Consider the following 23629-nt stretch of genomic DNA (forward strand, 5'->3'; position numbering starts at 1 on the left):
ATATGCTATATTTCATGTTTATGTTTCTAATGTATAATGAGAACTTATACCTATTTTCCCCTGATCCTATCCCCTGTGAATATATATATACATATACTGTGTGTGTATATATATGTGTGTGTGTTATATATATTGTATTATATGTATGTATATATATATATATATATATATATATATATATATATATATATATATATATATATATATCTTAACCTTTTAATACAATATAGAATAATGTAACCAGAAACATATCATATATTATATTAATAACCTGCTGAATATAATAATAGCCTTAAATTAAAATTTTAAAAAATTCAATTAATATAATATGCTTGTAATAACCTTATATGCTACCAAAGCAAAATAAAAGTAAGCAAAATAATTTTTTTAATATTATTAAATCAATCAAAATACTCATTATATTATAATCAGTATTTTGACTGATATACATTTTTTTTGCTTACTCTTTTTTTTCATTTGGTAGCATTTACAGTTGCGTCTATGTGTAATATATTAATTTAATTTTATTTAAGGCTATTATATTCAGGTTATTATATTTATTATATGTTATTCTATGGTTATATAATAATATATTTATTATATAGCTATAGAATAATATATTCTATTAAATATAATATATATGTTATAATAAATATATTATTATATAACCATATGCTGTTATTTAGATACCCTGGGCACTTGTGACGAGCTGTGGACCGAAATTTAGGTAATAAAGAAGAAGTATAACTTTAACACAATAAAAAGATCAAATAACAATAAGAAACAATAAGAACAATAATAAAAAAAAGTATAATAATGATAATAATAATAATAATAATAATAATAATATCCCTGTCCGATTGCAGGCAGAGAACAGATCGATCAGTAAATGGTCAGGGGGTTGCTCACCTTTCTGCACCCCGGCTGAGAAGGGTCTCCAGTTTGGGGTTTTCTCCTTGAGGAAAGTCTCTCCCACCGGATCTAAGACAAAGTAACAATCAACATATAAAATAATAAACGTTTCCTGAATTTCTCATTAGAACTATTTCTTTATTACAGGTACAGAGACAGCATGCAGCCAGTGAATGACTGTGCACAAATACTTATTGCAGCAAGTGTTACAAATGGAAGAGAATACAGAACACATCAAATAAAATATGAATAGAGATAAAAACACATAAAACAGAAAGAACAACGAATATAACAATAAAGAAATATAAAAGAACATTATTGCATTGCAGGGGTTGACATTAGCCTCTCTGTGCAGTCCACCCTGAGCTCGATTGGCTGTGTAGTAGTTAGTTTGGGGTGCGGGGGTAGGCAGCTCTCCGGATCTCAGTGTGCTCATGGGATGCTCTGTAGTTTGGGGTTCAGGGCATGCTCTGTAGTTTGGGGTGCGGGGGTAGGCAGCTCTCCGGATCTCAGTGTGCTCATGGGATGCTCTGTAGTTTGGGGTTCAGGGCATGCTCTGTAGTTTGGGGTGCGGGGGCAGGCAGCCCTACGGATCTCAGTGTGCTCAGGGGGTGCTCTGTAGTTTGGGGTGCGGGGACAAGCAGCCCTCCGGATCTCAGTGTGCTCAGGAGGTGCTCTGTAGTTTTGGCTGCGGGGGGCAGGGAGCCCTCCGGATCTCAGTGTGCTCGGGGGATGCTCTGTAGTTTAGTGTGCGGGGGCAGGCAGCCCTCCGGATCTCAGTGTGCTCAGGAGGTGCTCTTTAGTTTGGGCTGCGGGTAGCAGGGAGCTCTCCGGATCTCAGTGTGCTCGGGGGTGCTCTGTAGTTTGGGGTGCGGGGGCAGGGAGCTCTCCGGATCTCAGTGTGCTCGGGGGATGCCCTGTAGTTTGGGGTGCGGGGGCAGGGAGCTCTCCGGATCTCAGTGTGCTCGGGGGATGCCCTGTAGTTTGGGGTGCGGGGGCAGGGAGCTCTCCGGATCTCAGTGTGCTCGGGGGTGCTCTGTAGTTTGGGGTGCGGGGGCAGGGAGCTCTCCGGATCTCAGTGTGCTCGGGGGATGCCCTGTAGTTTGGGGTGCGGGGGCAGGGAGCTCTCCCGATCTCAGTGTGCTCGGGGATGCTCTGTAGTTTGGGGTGCAGGGGCAGGGAGCTCTCCGGATCCCAGGCAGTGAGTGCGCTCTCGGAAGATTTTGTATTTTGGGGTGTAGGGGGCAGGATACTTCTCAGAGTATCTGTAGGTTGATGTGCTCTAGGAACAAGCTGAGTTTTGGGGTGCCGAGGCAATGGGCTCCCAGGATCTCAGTTAGTGAAATCAGGGGATACTCTGTAATTTAGGGTGCAGAGGCAGGCGGTTCCCCAGATCTGTCAGTGAAATCAGGAGATACTCTGTAATTTGGGGTGCAGAGCCAGGCGGTTCCCCATATCTGTCAGTGAAATCAGGGGATTTCTGTAATTTGGGGCGCAGAGGCAGGCTGCGCCCCGGATCTCAGTCAGCAATTGGGCTCTGGAATGACTCTGTAGTTTGGGGTGTAAGGGTAGGCTTTTCCCCAGACCATCAGTCGGTCAGTGTACCTGGGAAGAGTCTGTAATTGGGGGTGCAGGAGAAGGCTGCTACCCAGATCTCAGTCGGTGTGCTCAGGGATCCTGTGCAATGAGTGGAGGCAAAAAGCTCCCAAAGTATCAGTCACTGTGGTTAGGATGAACTGGGGTGCTCTGAGGGTCTGGCTGTTCCCTGGGTTCACAATCGTAGTTCATGGGAGGGCTTATCAGTTTTGGGGAGCCGGGGAAACCTGGACTCTCAGTCAATGCGGTTTGGGGTTCAAGGACAGAAAAATACTTTAAACATCGGTCTTTTAGCGCTGTGTTGTATTTCTGGGGTCTCAGATAGTCACATTGGTATGGGGGGGCTCTAGTAGTGTTGGGGAGCAAAGATTAAGCTGGTCTCCAGGCTTCAGTTATTGTGTAGTGGAAGGAACTCTGCAGTTTTGGGGGGCAGGACAGGCTGATCCCCGGCTTCCAGTCAGTGTAAAGAGAGACGGCAGGAAACGCGTCCAGGAAAAAGGAAATCCGATTTCTGGGGAGTTATAAGACGGCGGAGAGGAGCCCGGGGACAGACAAGAGGGACACCCAGAGAGGATAACTATACTAGGGGGACAACCAGAGAGGATGACTATACTGGGGGGACAACCAGAGAGGATGACTATACTGGGGGGACAACCAGAGAGGATGACTATACTGGGGGGACAACCAGAGAGGATGACTATACTGGGGAGACAACCAGAGAGGATGACTATACTGGGGAGACAACCAGAGAGGATGGCTATACTGGGGACACCCAAAGAGGATGACTATACTGGGGGGACACCCAGAGAGGATGACTATACTGGGGGGGACAACCAGAGAGGATGACTATACTGGGGGGACAACCAGAGAGGATGACTAAACTGGGTAGGCAACCATAGAGGATGACTATACTGAGGACACCCAGAGAGGATGACTATATTGGGACACCCAGAGAGGATGACTATACTGAGGACACCCAGAGAGGATGACTATACTGCGGGGACAACCATAGAGGATGACTATACTGAGGACACCCAGAGAGGATGACTATACTGAGGACACCCAGAGAGGATGACTATATTGGGACACCCAGAGAGGATGACTATACTGAGGACACCCAGAGAGGATGACTATACTGCGGGGACAACCATAGAGGATGACTATACTGAGGACACCCAGAGAGGATGACTTTACTGGGGTGACAACCATAGAGGATGACTATACTGGGGATACCCATAGGGGATGATTATACTGGGGTATACCCATAGAGGATGACAAAACTGGGGGGGGGGGCATCCAGAGAGGATGACTATACTGGGGGAAACTGGTGGAAGCACAGAAGAAGACTCATAAGAAGGTGAGATTTTGGGTCACATTAAAAAATATTAGGAGGATGGGGGGGGGGGGGGGGTCATACAAAATAGGGACAGTGAGGCTTCAAATAGGTAGGGGGACATATGAAAAAGATTTGGAAAGAAGAGTATGATTTGGGGGTCCAGAGAATGATAGTGATGATCTGACATCACTATTAGGTAGCATTAGACAAGGACATGAATAATTAACGGGTAACAAAAAGAGCTGGAATGTCATGGGGTGCTATAAGCAGTGACACTGGAATGTCATGGGGTGCTATAAGCAGTGACACTGGAATGTCATGGGGTGCTATAAGCAGTGACACTGGAATGTCATGGGGTGCTATAAGCAGTGACACTGGAATGTCATGGGGTGCTATAAGCAGTGACACTGGAATGTCATGGGTTGCTGTAAGCAGTGACACTGGAATGTCATGGGGTGCTATAAGCAGTGACACTGGAATGTCATGGGGTGCTATAAGCAGTGACACTGGAATGTCAGATGGTGCAATAAGGGGTGACACCGGAGTGTCAGATGGTGCAATAAGGGGTGACACTGGAGTGTCAGGTGGAGTTATAAGGGGTAACAATGGAGTGTCACAGGGTGCTATAGGGGTGACAATGGGGAGCAAAAACAAGTTAAGAAGAAACTGACACAGAATAGGAAAAAGGTCGATGACAATGAATGAAAATAGTGGGGTGACACATCTACCTGAAAAGGTGAGGGTAATGAGGTGACACACACTAGGTGAGGGGTGACACATTTCAAAACAGAAAATAGGATTCACACACATTGGGTAAAATGGCGAGAGACATACCTGAATAAAAAAAGAGGGGTGACACACATTGGGTGAGGGGTGACGCATACAATTACAGGATGGAGGGGTGACACATACTGGTTAGGGTGACACATATCAAAACAATATAGAGACTGACATACTAGAAAAGAATAGAGGGGTGACACAAATTGGTTGAGGGGTGACACACTTACCAGAACAGTACAGAGGGGTGACAGGTATTGGCTGATGGTTGACACACATTAAGGGGTGACAAATACTTATTGAGGGGTGACACATACCAGAATCGAACTGAGGAAAGATACGCATTGGGTAAGGGGTGACACAAACAAGAACAGGACTGAGGGTGGCACACATTGGGTGAGGGTTGATACTCTAGAACAGAATTGATGGGGTGATACATTAGGTGAGGGGTGACACAAATACTAGAAGAGGACTGATGGGTGAGATACATTGGGTAAGGGGTGACACACATACCAGAACAGGACTGAGGATAGCACACATTGGATGAGGGTTGACACCTCAGAAGCGAATTGATGGGGTCACACATTAGATGTGGGGTGACACACATACCAGAACAGGACTGAGGGTGGCAAACATTGGATTAGGGTTGACACCCTAGAACAGAATTGAAGGGGTGACACATTAGGTGAGAGGTGACACACATTCCAGAAGAGGATTGATAGGGTGACACATTAGGTGAGGGGTAACACACTCCAGAAAAGGATTGATGGGGTGACACATTAGGTGAGGGGTGACACACATTCCAGAAGAGGATTGATGGGTGACATACATTGGGTGAGGGATGACACACATACCAGAACAAGATGAAGGGGTGTTCTTTTCTTGGTGGAAAATATAAATGAGGGATGACAGACTCCAATTGCAAATAAAAAAAAGGGTAGCACCGGACCAAAATGGGGATGATGAGGCAGTGAAGAGGGGAGAAGGAGACAGAGGAAGACCGAGGCTCCCAGCAGGTAGGAAAAGTGCAAATTAAATTTTCTTGGGGCTGTAGAAGAATCCAAGGATGAGGATGGGAAGAACTCTGTAGACAGCCTGAGAATCCCATGTAGAGGATAAAAAAACTGAGATAGTAGGGGGTCCAAGGGGAAAGGTTGGAGTGCAGGTCCAGGATCACCAGTTGCTCTCATCAAAACTTTTTTGGGGTCCCTCCCCATCCCCCCCCCCCCCCAATGTTCTACCTGTGAGATACATGTTGAGCAGGAGCTGGGATGCGGCACCCTGAGCCATGGAGCAGAGCTCTGACACCCGCATGGGGTGGGCTGCCTCTCCTATTAATAATAGGACTATAACACCATTGTTATTAGATGCTGAAGGCAGAGAATGGGGAATAGATGGGAGGGAGGGGAGGACAAGGATAATATCCAGGCAACCCTCTGAGATGTGGCCCTTCCAGAAAAAGAGAAGCCCCCCCCCTCTCCCCACACCACCATCATTTCCTCTGTAAAAGTCTTTTTAATTAAAGCCTCCATCTGACTGTGTCACGTTTATCTGCCTCTCTTATCAGCGCTCATCTCAGTATTAATAAAAGTTGGGCTGTTAAAGATCAGAGTCACTATGGGGACAGCGCCCCCCTCTGCCTGCATTTCACGCCTGTTTAACTCTTTGTAAACAGCAGGCGGCGTCACAGGCGAGGAGGGTGCGGGCCGTGTTCGCTTCATTACACCTGAGCCAACAGTGATGGGGGGGAGGATGGCAATTAGAGAGAGGAGGCTGACTGGGGGCCATTAGAGGCCATTATGGACTCATTAGATGAACATTGACCCCAGCCATAGGGAGTAACCCTTGGTGTGCCGGACATATCGAGCCCTCTGCATGCCATAGAGCGTAACCCTTTGTGCACCATAGGTCATTAACCCCCTGCATGCCAAGATCGTAACCCTTTGTGCGCCATTGGTCATTAACCCCCTGCATGCCATAGATCGCAACCCTTTGCGCACCATTGGTCATTAACGCCCTGCATGCCATGGAGCGTAACCCCTTGCGCACCATTGGTCATTAACCCCCTGCATGCCATGGAGCGTAACCCCTTGCGCACCATTGGTCATTAACCCCCTGCATGCCATGGAGCGTAACCCCTTGCGCACCATTGGTCATTAACCCCCTGCATGCCATGGAGCGTAACCCCTTGCGCACCATAGGTCATTAACACCCTGCATGCCATGGAGCGTAACCCCTTGCGCACCATTGGTCATTAACCCCCTGCATGCCATGGAGCGTAACCCCTTGCGCACCATTGGTCATTAACCCCCTGCATGCCATGGAGCGTAACCCCTTGCGCACCATAGGTCATTAACACCCTGCATGCCATGGAGTGTAACCCCTTGCGCACCATAGGTAATTAACCCCCTGCATGCCATAGATCGTAACCCTTTGCGCACCATAGGTCATTAACCTCCTGCATACCAAAGGTCATAACCCTTTGTGCACCATTGGTCATTAACCCCCTGCATGCCATGGAGCGTAACCCCTTGCGCACCATTGATCATTAACCCCCTGCATGCCATGGAGCGTAACCCCTTGCGCACCATTGGTCATTAACCCCCTGCATGCCATGGAGCGTAACCCCTTGCGCACCATTGGTCATTAACCCCCTGCATGCCATGGAGCGTAACCCCTTGCGCACCATAGGTCATTAACCCCCTGCATGCCATGGGGCGTAACCCCTTGCGCACCATAGGTCATTAACACCCTGCATGCCATGGAGCGTAACCCCTTGCGCACCATAGGTCATTAACCCCCTGCATGCCATAGATCGCAACCCTTTGTGCACCATAGGTCATTAACCCCCTGCATGCCATAGAGCGTAACCCTTTGCGCACCATAGGTCATTAACCCCCTGCATGCCATAGAGCATAACCCCTTGCACACCATAGAAAAGGAAAGCAAACTATAGGAAAATCGAACATCTGAACGTCCATTATTCGACAAAGGTACACATCATGATATAACCTACAATGGTAATAGTGTACAAAAATTCTCCACCAACAAGAGCCAATGTAGGTGAACGTACCTATGTACTAACATAGTAGAAGAGGAAGTGTAGGGTCGTTCTTGGTTTCCGATCATGGACTTTTTTTTTTCCCATTGGTTTATTTCCGTACGATTACTGTACACATTCAGCCCCTATTCACACTGATGCGGTGCGGCACATCGCATGTGATTCTCACAGGAACCGCACCACATTCCTGTGCAAAGCACATGCGATTTCTATGCGGTGCAATTTGAGCCATTCATTACGTATAGTTCAAATTGCACCGCAACCACAACAAAATAGTGCAGGAACCCTTTTTTTTTTGTTCAAACCAGAATCACACCCATGTGATCTGATCCTGCACATCGCACTGCGTATTGCGAACCGACTTCAGGGTGTTGTTAACTTCAAATACACACCCACACCGGTTCACATGAATGGGGTACGATTATGATGTGGTGCGAAAATCGCAGAGAAACCGGTGCGAATTCTGCACAGCATCAGTGTGTACCCAGGTTCAAGGAAAATCAGATGTTGAGTTCATGTACAATACTAGCTTACACCTTCATTTATGTTTCCGTCCAAACAGTCGGAATTGGCTGTTAAATGCGCTATGCTAGCGAACAGATATTTGACCGATCGTTCCTCATAAGGAGATTTTTGTATGGTTTTCTTGATGTAGGTACAAACCTTAACCCTCTGCATGCCAGAGACTATACCGTAGCACGTAGCTCTTTGTTCCCCAGAGATAATTAACCCTCTGCATGCTGGAATCCGAACTGCAGAGAGCAACCCTTTGTGCACAAGAGATAATTAACCCCCTGGAGGCCACAGACTGTTCCATAGAATGTAAACCTGTCCATAGATTTATTTATTTTATGTACTTCTATAATGCAGTCAATTTATGCAGTGCTTTACATGTATATTGTATGTTCACATCAGTCTCTAACCCTCAAGGAGTGTCCAATCTAAGGTCCCTAACACACATTCATATACTGGGGCCAATTTAGACAGGAGCCAATTAGTCTACCAGCATGTCTTTGGAGTGTTTGAGGAAACCCATGCAGGCAGAGGGAGAACATGCAAACTCCAGGCAGGTGGTGCCATGGTTGGGATTTGCACCAATGACCCCTAGTACTGCCAGGCAGGAGTGCTCACCGCTCAGCCACTGTGCTGCCCATATAAGCAGTAGAACAATTTTTTGATTGTACTCTTGCAAACATATTGCTGTTATCAGTGAGACAGTTCTACAAATCAGATACAAACCAGCAACATTCCAAACTGTCTTTTTGCACCTTTATTACAGGCAGGGGCGGACTGACAACTCATGGGGCCCCTGGGCAATAGGGGATTATGGGGCCCCTGTGTCCTTGCCCAAACTCAAAATAGCCAATGAAAAAGGTACCAGGGGCATCTCATGGGGTCCCCTACTGACCCCGGGCCCTGGGGCAGTGCCCGAGTTTTCAAATGGTCAGTCCGCCCCTGGTTACAGGAGATTCTGTTAATCTTTGTATGGTGAACATGCATAGGAAGAGGAGTACTTCTGTAGACTCTGTAATTAGCTGCATACTGCCACCATCAGGCTAAATTACATATTGCAGCCTGATAACATTTGGCTTGTTTTGGCCATGTAATAAAACAATTATGTATAACGTAAAATACTCTAATCTGCCAAATATTGTTATTGTTTATTACTACTCCAAGCGATGACATATGAAGAGTATAGCCGGCCACATTCGGGTTGAATTGCAAAATAATTTTTTTTCAACATTCTTTTCTAAGAATTTTCGTTCAAATTTCGCACCATTAGTGGGTCACAGAAACGGACGATTTTCATGTGACCATCAAATTTGAGTGATCGGAATTTTTTCTAAAAAATGAACGAATTTTGAATCAATGATGGGAGAATCGTGCAAGAAATATAAAGCTGTGACCTGGAAAGAAATGAAAATTCTTGTCCACGAAAATTCTTTTCTGCAGCAACATGAGGGAAATTGCAGGCTTGGTTGCACCATCGCATTACAAAATGCACAAAATTTCCAATTTTCTAAAGAAAATTAGTGTGGAATTCAACCCATGTATGGCCTGCATAAGTGAATTATAGGGCACTATTCTTCCCACTGATACCAATGATGGGGCACTATTCCTCCCACTGATACCAATGATGGGGCACTATTCTTCCCACTGATACCAATGATGGGGCACTATTCCTCCCACTGACACCAATGATGGGGCACTATTCCTCCCACTGACACCAATGATGGGGCACTATTCCTCCCACTGACACCAATGATGGGGCACTATTCCTCTCACTGATACCAATGATGGGGCACTATTCCTCCCACTGATACCAATGATGGGGCACTATTTCTCCCACTGATACCAATGATGGGGCACTATTCCTCCCACTGACACCAATGATGGGGCACTATTCATCCCACTGACAATAATGATGGGGCACTATTCCTTCCTCTGATACCAATGATGGGGCACTATTCCTCCCACTGATACCAATGATGGGGCACTATTCCTCCCACTGATACCAATGATGGGGCACTATTCCTCCCACTGATACCAATGATGGGGCACTATTCATCCCACTGACACCAATGATGGGACACTATTCCTCCCACTGACACCAATGATGGGGCACTATTCCTCCCACTAACACCAATGATGGGGCACTATTCCTCCCACTGACACCGATGATGGGGCACTATTCCTCCCACTGACACCAATGATGGGGCACTATTCCTTCCTCTGATACCAATGCTAGGGCACTATTCTTCCCACTGATACCAATGATGGGGCACTATTCCTCTCAATAATACCAATGATGGGGCTCTATTCCTTCCAATAATACCAATGATGGGGCACTATTCCTCCCACTGACACCAATGATGGGGCGCTATTCCTCCCACTGATACCAATGATGGGGCACTATTCCTCCCACTAATACCAATGATGGGGCACTATTCCTCCCACTGATACCAATGATGGGGCACTATTCCTTCCACTGACACCAATGATGGGGCACTATTCCTCCCAATAATACCAATGATGGGGCACTATTCCTCCCACTGATATCAATGATGCGGCACTATTCCTCCCACTGATACCAATGATGGGGCACTATTCCTTTCACTGATACCAATGATAGGGCACTATTCCTTCCACTGATACCAATGATAGGGCACTATTCCTTTCACTGATACCAATGATAGGGCACTATTCCTCCCACTGACACCAATGATGGGGCACTATTCTTCCCACTGACACCAATGAAGGGGCACTATTCCTCCCACTGATACCAATGATGGGGCACTATTCCTCCCAATAATACCAATGATGGGACACTATTCCTCGCACTGACACCAATGATGGGGCGCTATTCCTCCCACTGCTATCAATGATGCAGCACTATTCCTCCCACTGATATCAATGATGCGGCACTATTCCTCCCACTGATATCAATGATGTGGCACTATTCCTCACCCTGACACCAATAATGGGGCATTATTCCTCCCACTACAACAAATGATGGGGCACTATTCCTCCCACTGACACCAATGATGGGGCACTATTCCTCCCACTAATACCAATGATGGGACACTATTCCTCCCACTGACACCAATGATGGGACACTATTCATCCCACTGACACCAATGATGGGGCACTATTCCTCCCACTAACACCAATGATGGGCATGTCTGGGATTGGCGGTTGCCAGGAGAACGGTACTTGCCTGACTGCATTGTGCCAAATGTAAAGTTTGGTGATGGGGGGATTATGGTGTGGGGTTGTTTTTCAGGGGTTGGTCTTGGCCCCCTAGTTCCAGTGAAGGGAACTCTTAAGGCATCAGCATACCAAGACATTTTGGACAATTTTATGTTCCCAGCTTTGTGGGAAGAGTTTGGGGATGGCCCCTTCCTGTTCCAACATGACTGCGCACCAGTGCACAAAGCAAGGTCCATAAAGACATGGAGGAGCCAGTTTGGGGTGGAGGGACTTGACTGGCCTGCACAGAGTCCTGACCTCAACCCCATAGAACACCTTTGGGATGAATTAGAGCGGAGACTGTGAGCCAGGCCTCCTCCCCCGACATCAGTGCCTGACCTGACAAATGTGCTTCTGGAAGAATGGTCCAACCTTCCCATAGACACCCTCCTAAACCTTGTGGACGGCCTTCCCAGAAGAGTTGAAGCTGTTATAGCTGCAAAGGGCGGAGCCAACTCAATATTGAACCCTACGGACTAAAGGTGGGAATACTCGATTAGAAAATCAACATCTGGTCATCCGACAACCGAGAGGCGTTCGTTTATTGGTCGAAATCGTGGCCCACATTAACCAATCTAAAAAAATTGTTTGTCGGGCAATACATAGTGTTGACGTCTTCCGTACAAGTGGAAGTGATGTGTGTGACCTTGTAGCCACGCCCTTCTGGCCAGAACGAGCGATATACACAACAATTACCAGCAATGAGTAGAACTATTTATTTATTTATTTCAGGTACTTATATAGTGCTGTCAATTTACTCAGCACTTTACATATATATTGTACATTCACATCAGTCCCTAACCCTCAAGGGGTGTACAATCTAAGGTCCCTAACTCACATTCATACATACACATACTAGGGACAATTTAGACAGGAGCCAATTAACCTACCAGCATGTATATATCGTTTATTACATGACCTATATACATAAATATTGATACATAAAATATAATCTGCAGAATTCTGGTTTCATCATCTCATTCGGCCAATCGACTTTTAACATTTGGATTTTTCGTTCGTGTATACGAAGATTCCTTGGACATAAACATCTGGGTCATCTTCTGTGTCTGCTCATGAGTGATAGCGCTTGATAGATTTTTTTTTCATACAACCGTCATACCACCGCATAGAAAATCGGTCATTCGTATGCAAAACGACAACATTTTTCACTGTTTTTCAACTGGATTTTTTCGTTCACAACATCGTTATCGGTTAAAACATCCTGCTTATCAAGGAAGAGAAAATCATTCTATCAGGGTTCCGCAAAATTTTTCGGACGATTTTCTTATCGTGTGTAAGGGGCATACCAACGTTTGATGTCACTTTAAAACTGCCAAAGGGACTAATGCAGGCCATAGACGGGTCAAAAAGCGGCCATTTTTTAAAACAAAAAAGTAGTTTGATCGGCCGACATTACCACCAATGGTAAAAAAATCGGCCGATTTTTGGCCCGTCTATGGCTAGCATTTAACCCCATAATTACTTCTGTCCCTTGTAGAGACAGGGGAGCAATATATAAGAATAATAAGAAGAAGAAAAGAAGAAGATGAAGAAGAAGAAGAGAAGAAGAAAAAGAAGAAGAATTCCAGTCTGCTATTATATTTTATATGAAAAGTCTTGCGGTTGCAACAATGTATCTATTTGTATCCATTTTGGATACAGATTGTTTTTATTCGGATACAAATGGATACATTGTTGCAACCGCAAGACTTTTCCATATAAAATATAATAGCGGTCTGGAATTCTTCTTTTTCTTCTTCTTCTTCTTTTTTTCTTCTTTTTCTTCTTCTTCTTCTTCTACTTCTTTTTCCTCTTCTTTTTCTTCTCCTTGCAGGTCACGGCTCATGCGCAGATTTTTTATCGGTAAAACGATCGGTTGATTTGCCCATCATTTCCGGGAAAATCGACCGATCGTCAAAATTGGGCGCAAATGTTTCAACATGCCTGATAAAAAAAATGTGCAAAAAACCCGAAAAACGGCCTACCAATTAACCCACTAATGGTGCAAAAATCAGCCGATTTTTTTTCCGGCTGAAAAATTGGCCGATTTTCGACTCGTCTATGGCCAACATTTAACCCCATAATTACTTCTGTCCCTTGCAGAGACAGGGGAGCAATACATAAGAATAATAAGAAGAATAAAAGAAGAAGAAGAAAAAGAAGAAGAAAAAGAAGAAGAATTCCAGTCTGCTATTATATTTTATATGGAAAAGTCTTGCGGTTGCAAAAATGTATCTATTTGTATCCATTTTGGATACAGATTGTTTTTATTCGGATACAAATGGATACATTGTTGCAACCGCAAGACTTTTCCATATAAAATATAATAGCGGACTGGAATTCTTCTTTTTCTTCTTCTTTTTCTTCTTCTTCTGCTACTTCTTTTTCCTCTTCTTTTTCTTTTTCTTCTCCTTGCAGGTCACGGCTCATGCGCAGATTTTTTATCGGTAAAACGATCGGCTGATTTGCCCATCATTTCTGGAAAAATCGTCTGATCGTCAAAATTGGCCGCAAATGTTTCAACATGCCCAATAAAAAAAATGTGCAAAAAACCTGAAAAATGGCCGACCAATTAACCCACTAATGGTGCAAAAATCGGCCGATTTTTTTTCCGGCTGAAAAATTGGCCGATTTTCGACCCGTCTATGGCCGACATTACCCTTAATTCCCCTGCATGTGCTGTACATTCAGTCATTCATCCACAGCTCAGCTGATAATTTGTGCAATGTGACTTTCCCAGCTGTGTGTATTTATCATAGATGGTCATCTCATTCTTTGGTCATTGTTGCGCAGGCAGGTGCTCTAGAACCTTTAGTTAACCCTTTATAAATACAGCCCTTTGGTTCTGGTACTGAAAGAGATGACAGCGACTTGTGCATGTTATGTAAATGTCCAGGACACATGTCACACTACCACCGTCTGCTCTACAATACAGAGAGACGCAGCGCCATCATGAATATTAATAAGAAGAGATATGCATCTCCCTCTTTTCATCAGCAGTGACAAAGAAGCTCAAAACAAACAAAACCATGGAAGTTTTCATTTTAACCATGAAAGGATTGTACAGAAAATTGTTTATTTCCTTTATGAGGTTTAAGACAACAGAAATGTAATCTTTGTATTCATCTGTAATCAGGTAAATATGGCATTTTGCATATAATTATTTTTTACAGTAAAACTTTAGGCAGATATAAAAGACACACATTAATGCAGCTCTGTAATCATTATTTATCATGATTTTTTTTTTTTTATGAATTTAATCATTGTAAGTCTTTGAATGTGCCCCCTGGTATCAGCCTCTTGGAGACACTGTACAGCAGAGCTGGAGTGTAGGAGGAAGAAGCTGCACAAGGAACCAATCCAGTGGCGTCCCTAGTCAGGTGCAGGGGGTGTGCGCTGCTCCGTGTGACACCGACCGTACGGGGTGACACCGGACCCACACCACTAAAAGGTAAGTTGTAAAGCAAGCCGGCGATCCCCACAGGATGGATCGGATCTGCGGACTGAGCATAATGGATCAGAGCCTGATCCATTATGCTCCCCAATCCACAAATCCGATCCATCCTGCGGGGATCGTCATCTTGCTTTACAACTTACCTTTTCATGGAGCGGGTCCGGTGTCACCCCCTATAGGTTGCATGCCGACGATCCCCGCAGGATGGATCAGATCTGCGGATTGAGCATAATGGATCGGAGTCTGATCCATTATGCTCCCCAATCTGCAGATCCGATACATCCTGCGGGGATCATCGGCTTGCTTTAAAACGTACCTTTTCGTGGAGCGGATCCGGTGTCACCCCATACAGGATGCATGCTGATGATCCCCGCAGGATGGATCGGATCTGCGGATTGAGCATAATGAATCAGAGTCTGATCCATTATGCTCCCCAATCTGCAGATCCGATACATCCTGCGGGGATCGTCGGCTTGCTTTAAAACTTACCTTTTCGTGTCCGGTGTCACCCCGTACAGGTTGCATGCCGATGATCCCCGCAGGATGTATCGGATCTGCGGATTGAGCATAATGGATCGGAGTCTGATCCATTATGCTCCCCAATCCGCAGATCCGATACATCCTGCGGGGATCGTCGGCTTGCTTTAAAACTTACCTTTTCGTGTCCGGTGTCACCCCGTACAGGTTGCATGCTGGCGATCCCCGCAAGATGGATTGGATCTGCGGATTAGGGAGGATAATGGATTAGACTCCTATCTATTATGCTTAATCTGCAGATCTGATCCATCCTACGGTCACTACCAGTTACAAGCATGACTCCCAAAGGCAGAGGCATGATGGGACTTGTAGTTTCGCAACAGCTGGAGGGCCGCCCGTTTGACACCCCTGCCTTACAGTATTTATTGCAATATGTTTCCATTTCATATGTTGTGCATATTTTATAATTATGAAAAATAAAAACTAAATGGATCCGAATACATTTGGATCATTCGTTCTGTCATTATGTTATTTCAGATGCTTCAAACATTAACTAAAGGTCCAAACTTGCACCTTTTCACAATATTCTCATTTTCTGAGATTGTGGATTTGGGGTTTTCATGAGCTGTAAGCCATAATCATCACAATGATGACAAATCACGGCTTGAACTATCTTGCTTTGCATGTAATGAGTCTATCTCATATATTAGTTTCACCTTTTAAGTTGCTGCACTGAAATAAATGAACTTTTGCACGATATTCAAATTTTTCGAGTTTCACCTGTAGATACCTATGTCCAACAGAAACAAATTGTAAATGAATACTATGCTGCCATCTATGGGTAAATTAGCATCAATGCAAGTTATTAGTCTGATATAATTGAATTTATAGCTAAAGTGATATTTTTTTATTATTATATTATATTATTTATTACCAGTTTAACAGATAAAATACCAGTTCAGCTTTTTTTCAAGTTGAAGAGACATAAGGCTTGCTGATTTATTTCACTTTCTTACCAATAAAAGTTAGTACTTTAGCTGTGAGATTTTTCTTCCTCATGGCTAACCCCCGGCAGGGGCGGACTGACCATTTGGAAACTCGGGCACTGCCCGAGGGCCCGTGGTCAGGAGGGGGCCCCATGAGATGCCCCTGGTACCATTTTCATAGGATTTTTGAATTTGGGCAAGGACACAGGGGCCCCATGATCCCCTATTGCCCGGGGGCCCCATGAGTTGTCAGTCCGCCCCTGACCCCCGGTTCACATCTATGCGACCATGCGGCTGCGTTTTGCATGAGAGCCCATTCATTTGAATGGACTCCCATGCCTGTGACACGCAGTCCCTGCACTTCTCCTGAAAACGCAGCCCGCACAGGAACCTCGGTTCCCAGTATGGTTGCGTTTTCCAGTGCGGGCGGCATTCCATTAGAACTAATCGCACCCTCCCTGCGGGTCCGCATTTCTCTGTGCGGGTGGTGCGGCTGCACAGATTTTCGTGCGGATCCACAGCGGCACCACCCGCACATATGTGAACCTAGGGTCACAGAGGGAAGAACCATACAGGTTATGTCCTAGGGCAGTGGAGGTTTGTATTAGTGGCCATTACAACACATTTTATTACCTTTTTCTGAAAGAATAGATCCTGCCTACATCCAACTACATGCAGCACCCCGTCCCCAGCTGCTTATAGGGCTCACTGATCTCTATGATCAGTATATAATCACTTTAATAAATATGTAACTAGATTAAATATTTTTTTTTACATATTCTTGGACTTCATATTTGGCATTTTTTAAGATGTGGCCATATAAAATGATGTGCACTTCCTTAAATGATTGCCCTTTGGACTTGGATTTGATCACAAATCTTTTTACAACAACAATTAATTACAGCCATGGATATAAAAGATTTGAGAGCTGATTGTGCCATATGATTGTGGGAAGAGATATTTCTGCTTGAAGCTTCTCTCTCAGTCCATTGCTGGGCCATGCTGGAAGCCACCTGATTCCCAGACTTGCTTTAGCTGCCTGTGTTATAATCAAGTATCACAGGCAACTTAAAACAAGCCAGGCACTCAGGGGAGGTCGTTGTCGGACGTCGGCATAACCTCGACTTTGATCGATCCACAAAACCGCCACCAACTGCAGCCTGTAGATAAAATGACATAGTTACAATGACATACATATGTGCTAGAAAGATATAAATTAAAGTTCTCAAAAGGATATTCCTCCTGGCAGAGCCCTAGGTGCTCCTGTTGTGTAGCCCAATAATTGTATATCTGCAGCGTGAGATCACCCAAGGCCAGGGGCGGACTGACCATTTGGAAACTCAGGCACTGCCCGAGGACTGACCATTTGGGCCCGGGGTCAGTAGGGGGCCCCATGAGATGCCCCTGGTACCTTTTTCATAGGCTTTTTTGAGTTTGGGCAAGGACACAGGGGCCCCATGATCCCCTATTGCCCGGGGGCCCCATGAGTTGTCAGTCCGCCCCTGCCCAAGGCACTGCTGACTCTGGCTCTCAAGAGATTTAAGGGCTAAGTCACTAAGGCCCCAGTCACACCAGGTGCGACTTGCCATGCGATTTGCCATGCCATGCAAGTTGCAAATCACATGACAAGTTGCACCCTCTTGTCCACAATTAATGCAGTCACATTGGTGCGATTCTGACACGGTCGGAGCCACACCGAATTCTAAAGTAGTGCATTGCATGCACTACTTCAGGTGTGACTTGCATAGACTTCTAGGCAGATGTCTTGGAAGTCGCACCTTAAGTCAGAATGGTATCTAAATGGAAGACACATGATTTCAAAGTCGAATCGGTGTTACCGGGGGGGGGGGGGGGGGTAAAGGCAAATAGCTGTCCACTTTGCAAGGGAATTTGCCCCCAGTCCTAGTGAATGGAACAAAGCTCTACAGGCTTTCAAAACACGTGCAATCAAAAATCTTTTTTTTTTCTTTTTATGTGGTATTGTGTAAAAAAAAAAAACTAATAAAAAAAAAAAAAAGAAAGTTATTAGTTTGTTGATGATAAAGGGAAGAAGTGACCAAGAGAAAACCTAAGAAGATTAGCCTTTGTTCACATTATTGTGTGCTGGTGCACATGTGCGTTCCTGCATTTTTTGCGCTAGGGCAGCCCATTCATTTCAGCAGGCTGCCTTATGTGTGAGAAATGCAGAAAAGAAGTCCCTGACTCTTTTATAAAAATGTAAGTGAAAATAGCTGGCTGATGCCACTAGAAGCAGGAAATCACAAATGTACACCATTGATCTCCACTAGCCTCCGGGTCCTGCGCTGAGAGGCCAGCCAGCTGCAATCTGAACACAGGAGGTCGGCCACGTGGCACTTGCGCCATTCAGGGAATGCTTTGATTGGAAGAGGTGGAGAGCGTGATGTCACTGCCCCGCCTCTCCACCTCCTCGAACAATTCCTGCTATAAACATGACCGACCATCAAAAAGCAACCCAAAGCAGATTCTCCTATTCCTGCCAATTGCACTGGCATCACATATGTGTATATATAATATATAAAGTATATATGTTACTTGTTGTTTTTATTTGTAGTACGGCTCAGAAAAAATAGTGTACATTCTGTTTTTTTTTTTTTTAATCCTACCTAAAATACACAGACCCTGATCTTTGACCTCTACTTGGGCTCTGAGCAGGGGCGGACTGACCATTCGGATACTCGGGCACTGCCTGAGGGCCTGGGGTCAGTAGGGGGCCCCATGAGATGCCCCTGGTACCTTTCATAGGCTTTTTTGGGTGTGGTTTGAGTGTGGGCGAGGACACAGGTGCCCCATGATCCCCTATTACCTGGAGGCCCCATGAGTTGTCAGTCCGCCCCTGGCTCTGAGCATGACCTTTGACCCCAACCTTGATCCTAACCCTATGATGGAGGCACCTATTAGAACCACAACAAAATGTTGCCAACAGGATATATATAGGAATTTGTGTACAAAACTTTTCTTTAACAGAAACACATCAAGTGTCCAAAACAAATCCCCACTTGTGTAGACTCAATGTTCAACCAAGTCTCTTTACTTTCTTTCTTCTTTCAACGAAAAAATCTTTTCTCAACACCCACAAGTTCTGATGACAATATCCCTCAAAAGAAAAAAACTTAACATAGTGTCATACCTTTTTAAAAAATTCATATACACACGTGCCCCTTCCAGTGCAACATGCAATATTAAAATATAATTAATATAAAAGAGAGAAAAAAAAAAAAAAATTTTTATATATATATCCCCTTATTCAGTGAAACACTCACAAAGCCGTGTAAGATCTCAACTCTATATAGGATATATAGGATACTAGGATATATATAGGCTCCGTGCATGGTGATATGCAAAACTACATCCCCCAGAGAAAGCTACGAGTCCCTGTAGCGTAACGCGTAGGGGAGGGGCAGTGACGTCACCACGCATCCGCACAGAGAAACGGCAAGTATTGACAGTGTGCACAGGCACACCTACAAGGCTGATCTGACCACTGTCTATAGCAAATTATACATCAATCAAATATGCAAAGTGCATGAATATATGGACTTTATTCACTGAAATTATTGATTTGAGTATATATATGCACACTCAAGGCACATTATTGTTTTCACAGATTTAGATTATGTATTGATGTCATATTATTGATTAGAGCGCGGTACCATATTACTATTTTTGATCCTAACCCTGACCTAGATCAAACTCTGATCTAGATATTTTATCTTCCTTTCTTCACACACTTTTCTTTGTTTAACCACTTCAAGTCCAGACACTTTCACCCCCTTCCTGTCCAGGCCAATTTTCAGCTTTCAGTTATCACACTTTGAATGACAATTGCGCGGTCATGCAACACTGTACCCATATGAATTTTTTAGCATTTGTTTCAGACAGATAAAACTTTATTTTGGTGGTATTTATTCACCACTGGGATTTTTATTTTTTTGCTATACAAATGAAAAAGTCCAAACATTTTGAAAAAAAAAAGTGTTTTTCTTATAAAATGTTACAAATAAATAACCTTTCTTCATAAATCTTGGCCAAAATGTATTCAGCTATCTTTTTAGTAAAATAAAAAAATAACCCAAACTAGTTTATAACCAAAAATTATAATTAAAACATTTTTTTTTTACATTTTTATTTTATTTTTTTATATTATTATTTATGTTTTTTAACATACTGTCACCCTAGCGGTACAGTGTCACCATCGTGACACTGTGCTACTTGGGGGTGAAGAAGATTTTTTTACACTGATTGCTTTTACACCCATAAAGGCTGAAAAATCAATCATTTCTCCTCTCTAGCTGCATTCTTGCAGCCATTGAGAAATACTGTGAGAGCTGTGATTGGTCACAGCTTGTCACATGGTACAAGGCTGTTGTGAATAGCCCTGTACCAGGGGCAGACTGACAACTCATGGGGCCCCCGGGCAATAGGGGATCATGGGGCCCCTGTGTCCTTGCCCAAACTCAAAAAAGCCTATGAAAAAGGTACCAGGGGCATCCCATGGGGCCACCTACTGACCCCAGGCCCTTGGGCAGTGCCCGAGTTTTCAAATGAACCTGAAGGGAAAATGCCTTCATTTTCCCTTCAGTTTTGTCTTCAGCAAGTGAAATGCATGCTCAATCGGATTCAGGTCAGGTGATTGACTTGGCCATTGCATAACATTCCACTTCTTTCCCTTAAAAACTCTTTGGTTGCTTTTGCAGTCTGCTTTGGGTTATTGTCCATCTGCACTGTGAAGCGTCCAATGAGTTCTGAAGCATTTGGCTGAATATAAGCAGATAATATTCCCGAAACACTTCAGAATTCATCCGGCTGCTTTTGTCAGCAGTCACATCATCAATAAATACAAGAGAAGCAGTTCCATTGGCAGCCATACATGCCCACGCCATGACACTACCACCACCATGCTTCACTGATGAGGTGGTATGCTTAGGATCATGAGCAGTTCCTTTCCTTCTCCATACTCTTCTCTTCCCATCACTCTGGTACAAGTTGATCTCGGTCTCATCTGTCCATAGGATGTTGTTCCAGAACTGTGAAGGCTTTTTTACATGTCGTTTGGCAAACTCTAATCTGGCCTTCCTGTTTTTGAGGCTCACCAATGGTTTCCATCTTGTGGTGAACCCTCTGTATTCACTCTGGTGAAGTCTTCTCTTGATTGTTGACACACATACACCTACCTCCTGGAGAGTGTTCTTGATCTGGCCAACTGTTGTGAAGGGTGTTTTCTTCACCAGGGAAAGAATTCTTCGGTCATCCACCACAGTTGTTTTCCGTGGTCTTCCGGGTCTTTTGGTGTTGCTGAGCTCACCGGTGCGTTCCTTCTTTTTAAGAATGTTCCAAACTGTTGTTTTGGCCACGCCTAATGTTTTTGCTATCTCTCTGATGGGTTTGTTTTGTTTTTTCAGCCTAATGATGGCTTGCTTCACTGATAGTGACAGCTCTTTGGATCTCATCTTGAGAGTTGACAGCAACAGATTCCAAATGCAAATAGCACACTTGAAATGAACTCTGGACCTTTTATCTGCTCATTGTAATTGGGATAATGAGGGAATAACACACACCTGGCCATGGAAAAGCTGAGAAGCCAATTGTCCCATTACTTTTGGTCCCTTAACAAGTGGGAGGCACATATGCAAACTGTTGTAATTCCTACACTGTTCACCTAATTTGGATGTAAATACCCTCAAATTAAAGCTGACAGTCTACAGTTAAATCACATCTTGTTCGTTTCATTTCAAATCCATTGTGGTGGTGTATAGAGCCAAAAATGTTAGAATTGTGTCGATGTCCCAATATTTATGGACCTGACTGTACATCGAATGTCCGAATCTCTTATCTACATAGAATGTCCGAATCCCTTATCTACATAGAATGTCCAAACCCTTATTCACATCGAATGTCCGAATCCCTTATCTACATCGAATGTCCGAATCCCTTATCTACATCGAATGTTCGAATCTCTTATCTACATCGAATGCCCGAATCCCTTATCCACATCGAATGTCCGAATCCCTTATCCACATCGAATGTCCGGATCCCTTATCTACATCGAATGTTCGAATCTCTTATCTACATCGAATGTCCGAATCCCTTATCTACAACGAATGTCCGAATCCCTTATCCACATCGAATGTCCAAATCCCTTATCCACATCGAATGTCCAAATTCCTTATCCACATGGAACTTCCAAACCCCTTATCCACATGGAATGTCCAAACCCCTTATCCACATGGAATGTCCAAACCCCTTATCCACATGGAATGTCCAAATCCCTTATCCACATTGAATGTCCGGATCCATTATCCACATCAAATGTCCAAGCTCCTTATCCACATCGAATGTCCAAATCCCTTATCCACATTGAATGTCCAAATCCCTTATCCACATCGAATGTCCAAATCCCTTATCCACATCGAATGTTCGGATCCATTATCTACATCGAATGTCCAAACCCCTTATCCACATCGAATGTCCAAACCCCTTATCTACATCGAATGCCCAAACCCCTTATCCACATCGAATGTCCAAATCCCTTATCCACATTGAATGTCCAAACCCCTTATCCACATCGAATATTTAAACCCCTTATCCACTTCGAATGTCCAAATCCCTTATCCACATCGAATGTCCAAATCCCTTATCCACATCGAATGTCCAAATACTGTATCCACATCGAATCAGCACATTTTTTTTTTCATTCAACTCGCTAGTTGAACGAAAAAAATGTATAGTGTACAGGCTGCCAAAGATTGTTCTGTAGATGAGTCCAGGCATTTCAGGCTCTCTGCACACATCTTGCTGAACTCTCCTTCCTGTGGTGGGGGGGAGCAGTGTAGACGTGGCCCAGTGACCTCATTGCCGTTTACACAGTGACAGCGACTTCCCGCGGAGTGATGTGTTCATACCTAATCCTGTTCTCAGCCGGGAATATCCTGGACACAGAGGATACTGTACTCAAGCCTGGTTCTCATGCCCCACCCTGACCCACTTCCTCTTTGTTCACCTGGATAGAGAGCAGCTTGCATTGTCTTCCTCAACTACAACAAGAAATGATCTCATTAAGACCAGCACTGAACGGCGGAGAATGTCCGAATCCATGGTCGCTAACTGTAAAGCCTAAAGCAGGCCATACATTGGTCGAATTCCGAACGATTTTTCAATCGAAAATCGAAAACATTGTTTGTTCTGTAATCCGATGGTGTCACCAATGATATCGAAAATCGGTCGTTTTTCACAAATTTTCCAGCATGCCCGATAAACGAAAT

The 23629-nt window shown here is 44.4% G+C and overlaps 1 protein-coding gene across 1 annotated transcript in view; it reads right to left on the minus strand.

The window, feature by feature from the left end:
* Nucleotides 1–5935, minus strand: part of FEV (FEV transcription factor, ETS family member) — an 18292-nt gene extending 12357 nt beyond the window's left edge. Inside the window, exons 1-2 of the mRNA XM_089683557.1 lie at nucleotides 5863–5935; nucleotides 910–981 (exon numbers count right to left, since the gene is read on the minus strand). Coding sequence (XP_089539683.1) covers nucleotides 910–981; nucleotides 5863–5935 — 145 coding nt within the window. The remainder of the gene's footprint in view (nucleotides 1–909; nucleotides 982–5862) is intronic.
* Nucleotides 5936–23629: the final 17694 nt, after the last annotated feature.

Source organism: Staurois parvus, unplaced genomic scaffold (assembly GCF_062004578.1).
Source record: "Staurois parvus isolate SC_StPar_1 unplaced genomic scaffold, SC_StPar_1.0 ptg000315l, whole genome shotgun sequence".
In the NCBI taxonomy this organism is placed as follows: Eukaryota; Metazoa; Chordata; class Amphibia; order Anura; family Ranidae; genus Staurois; species Staurois parvus.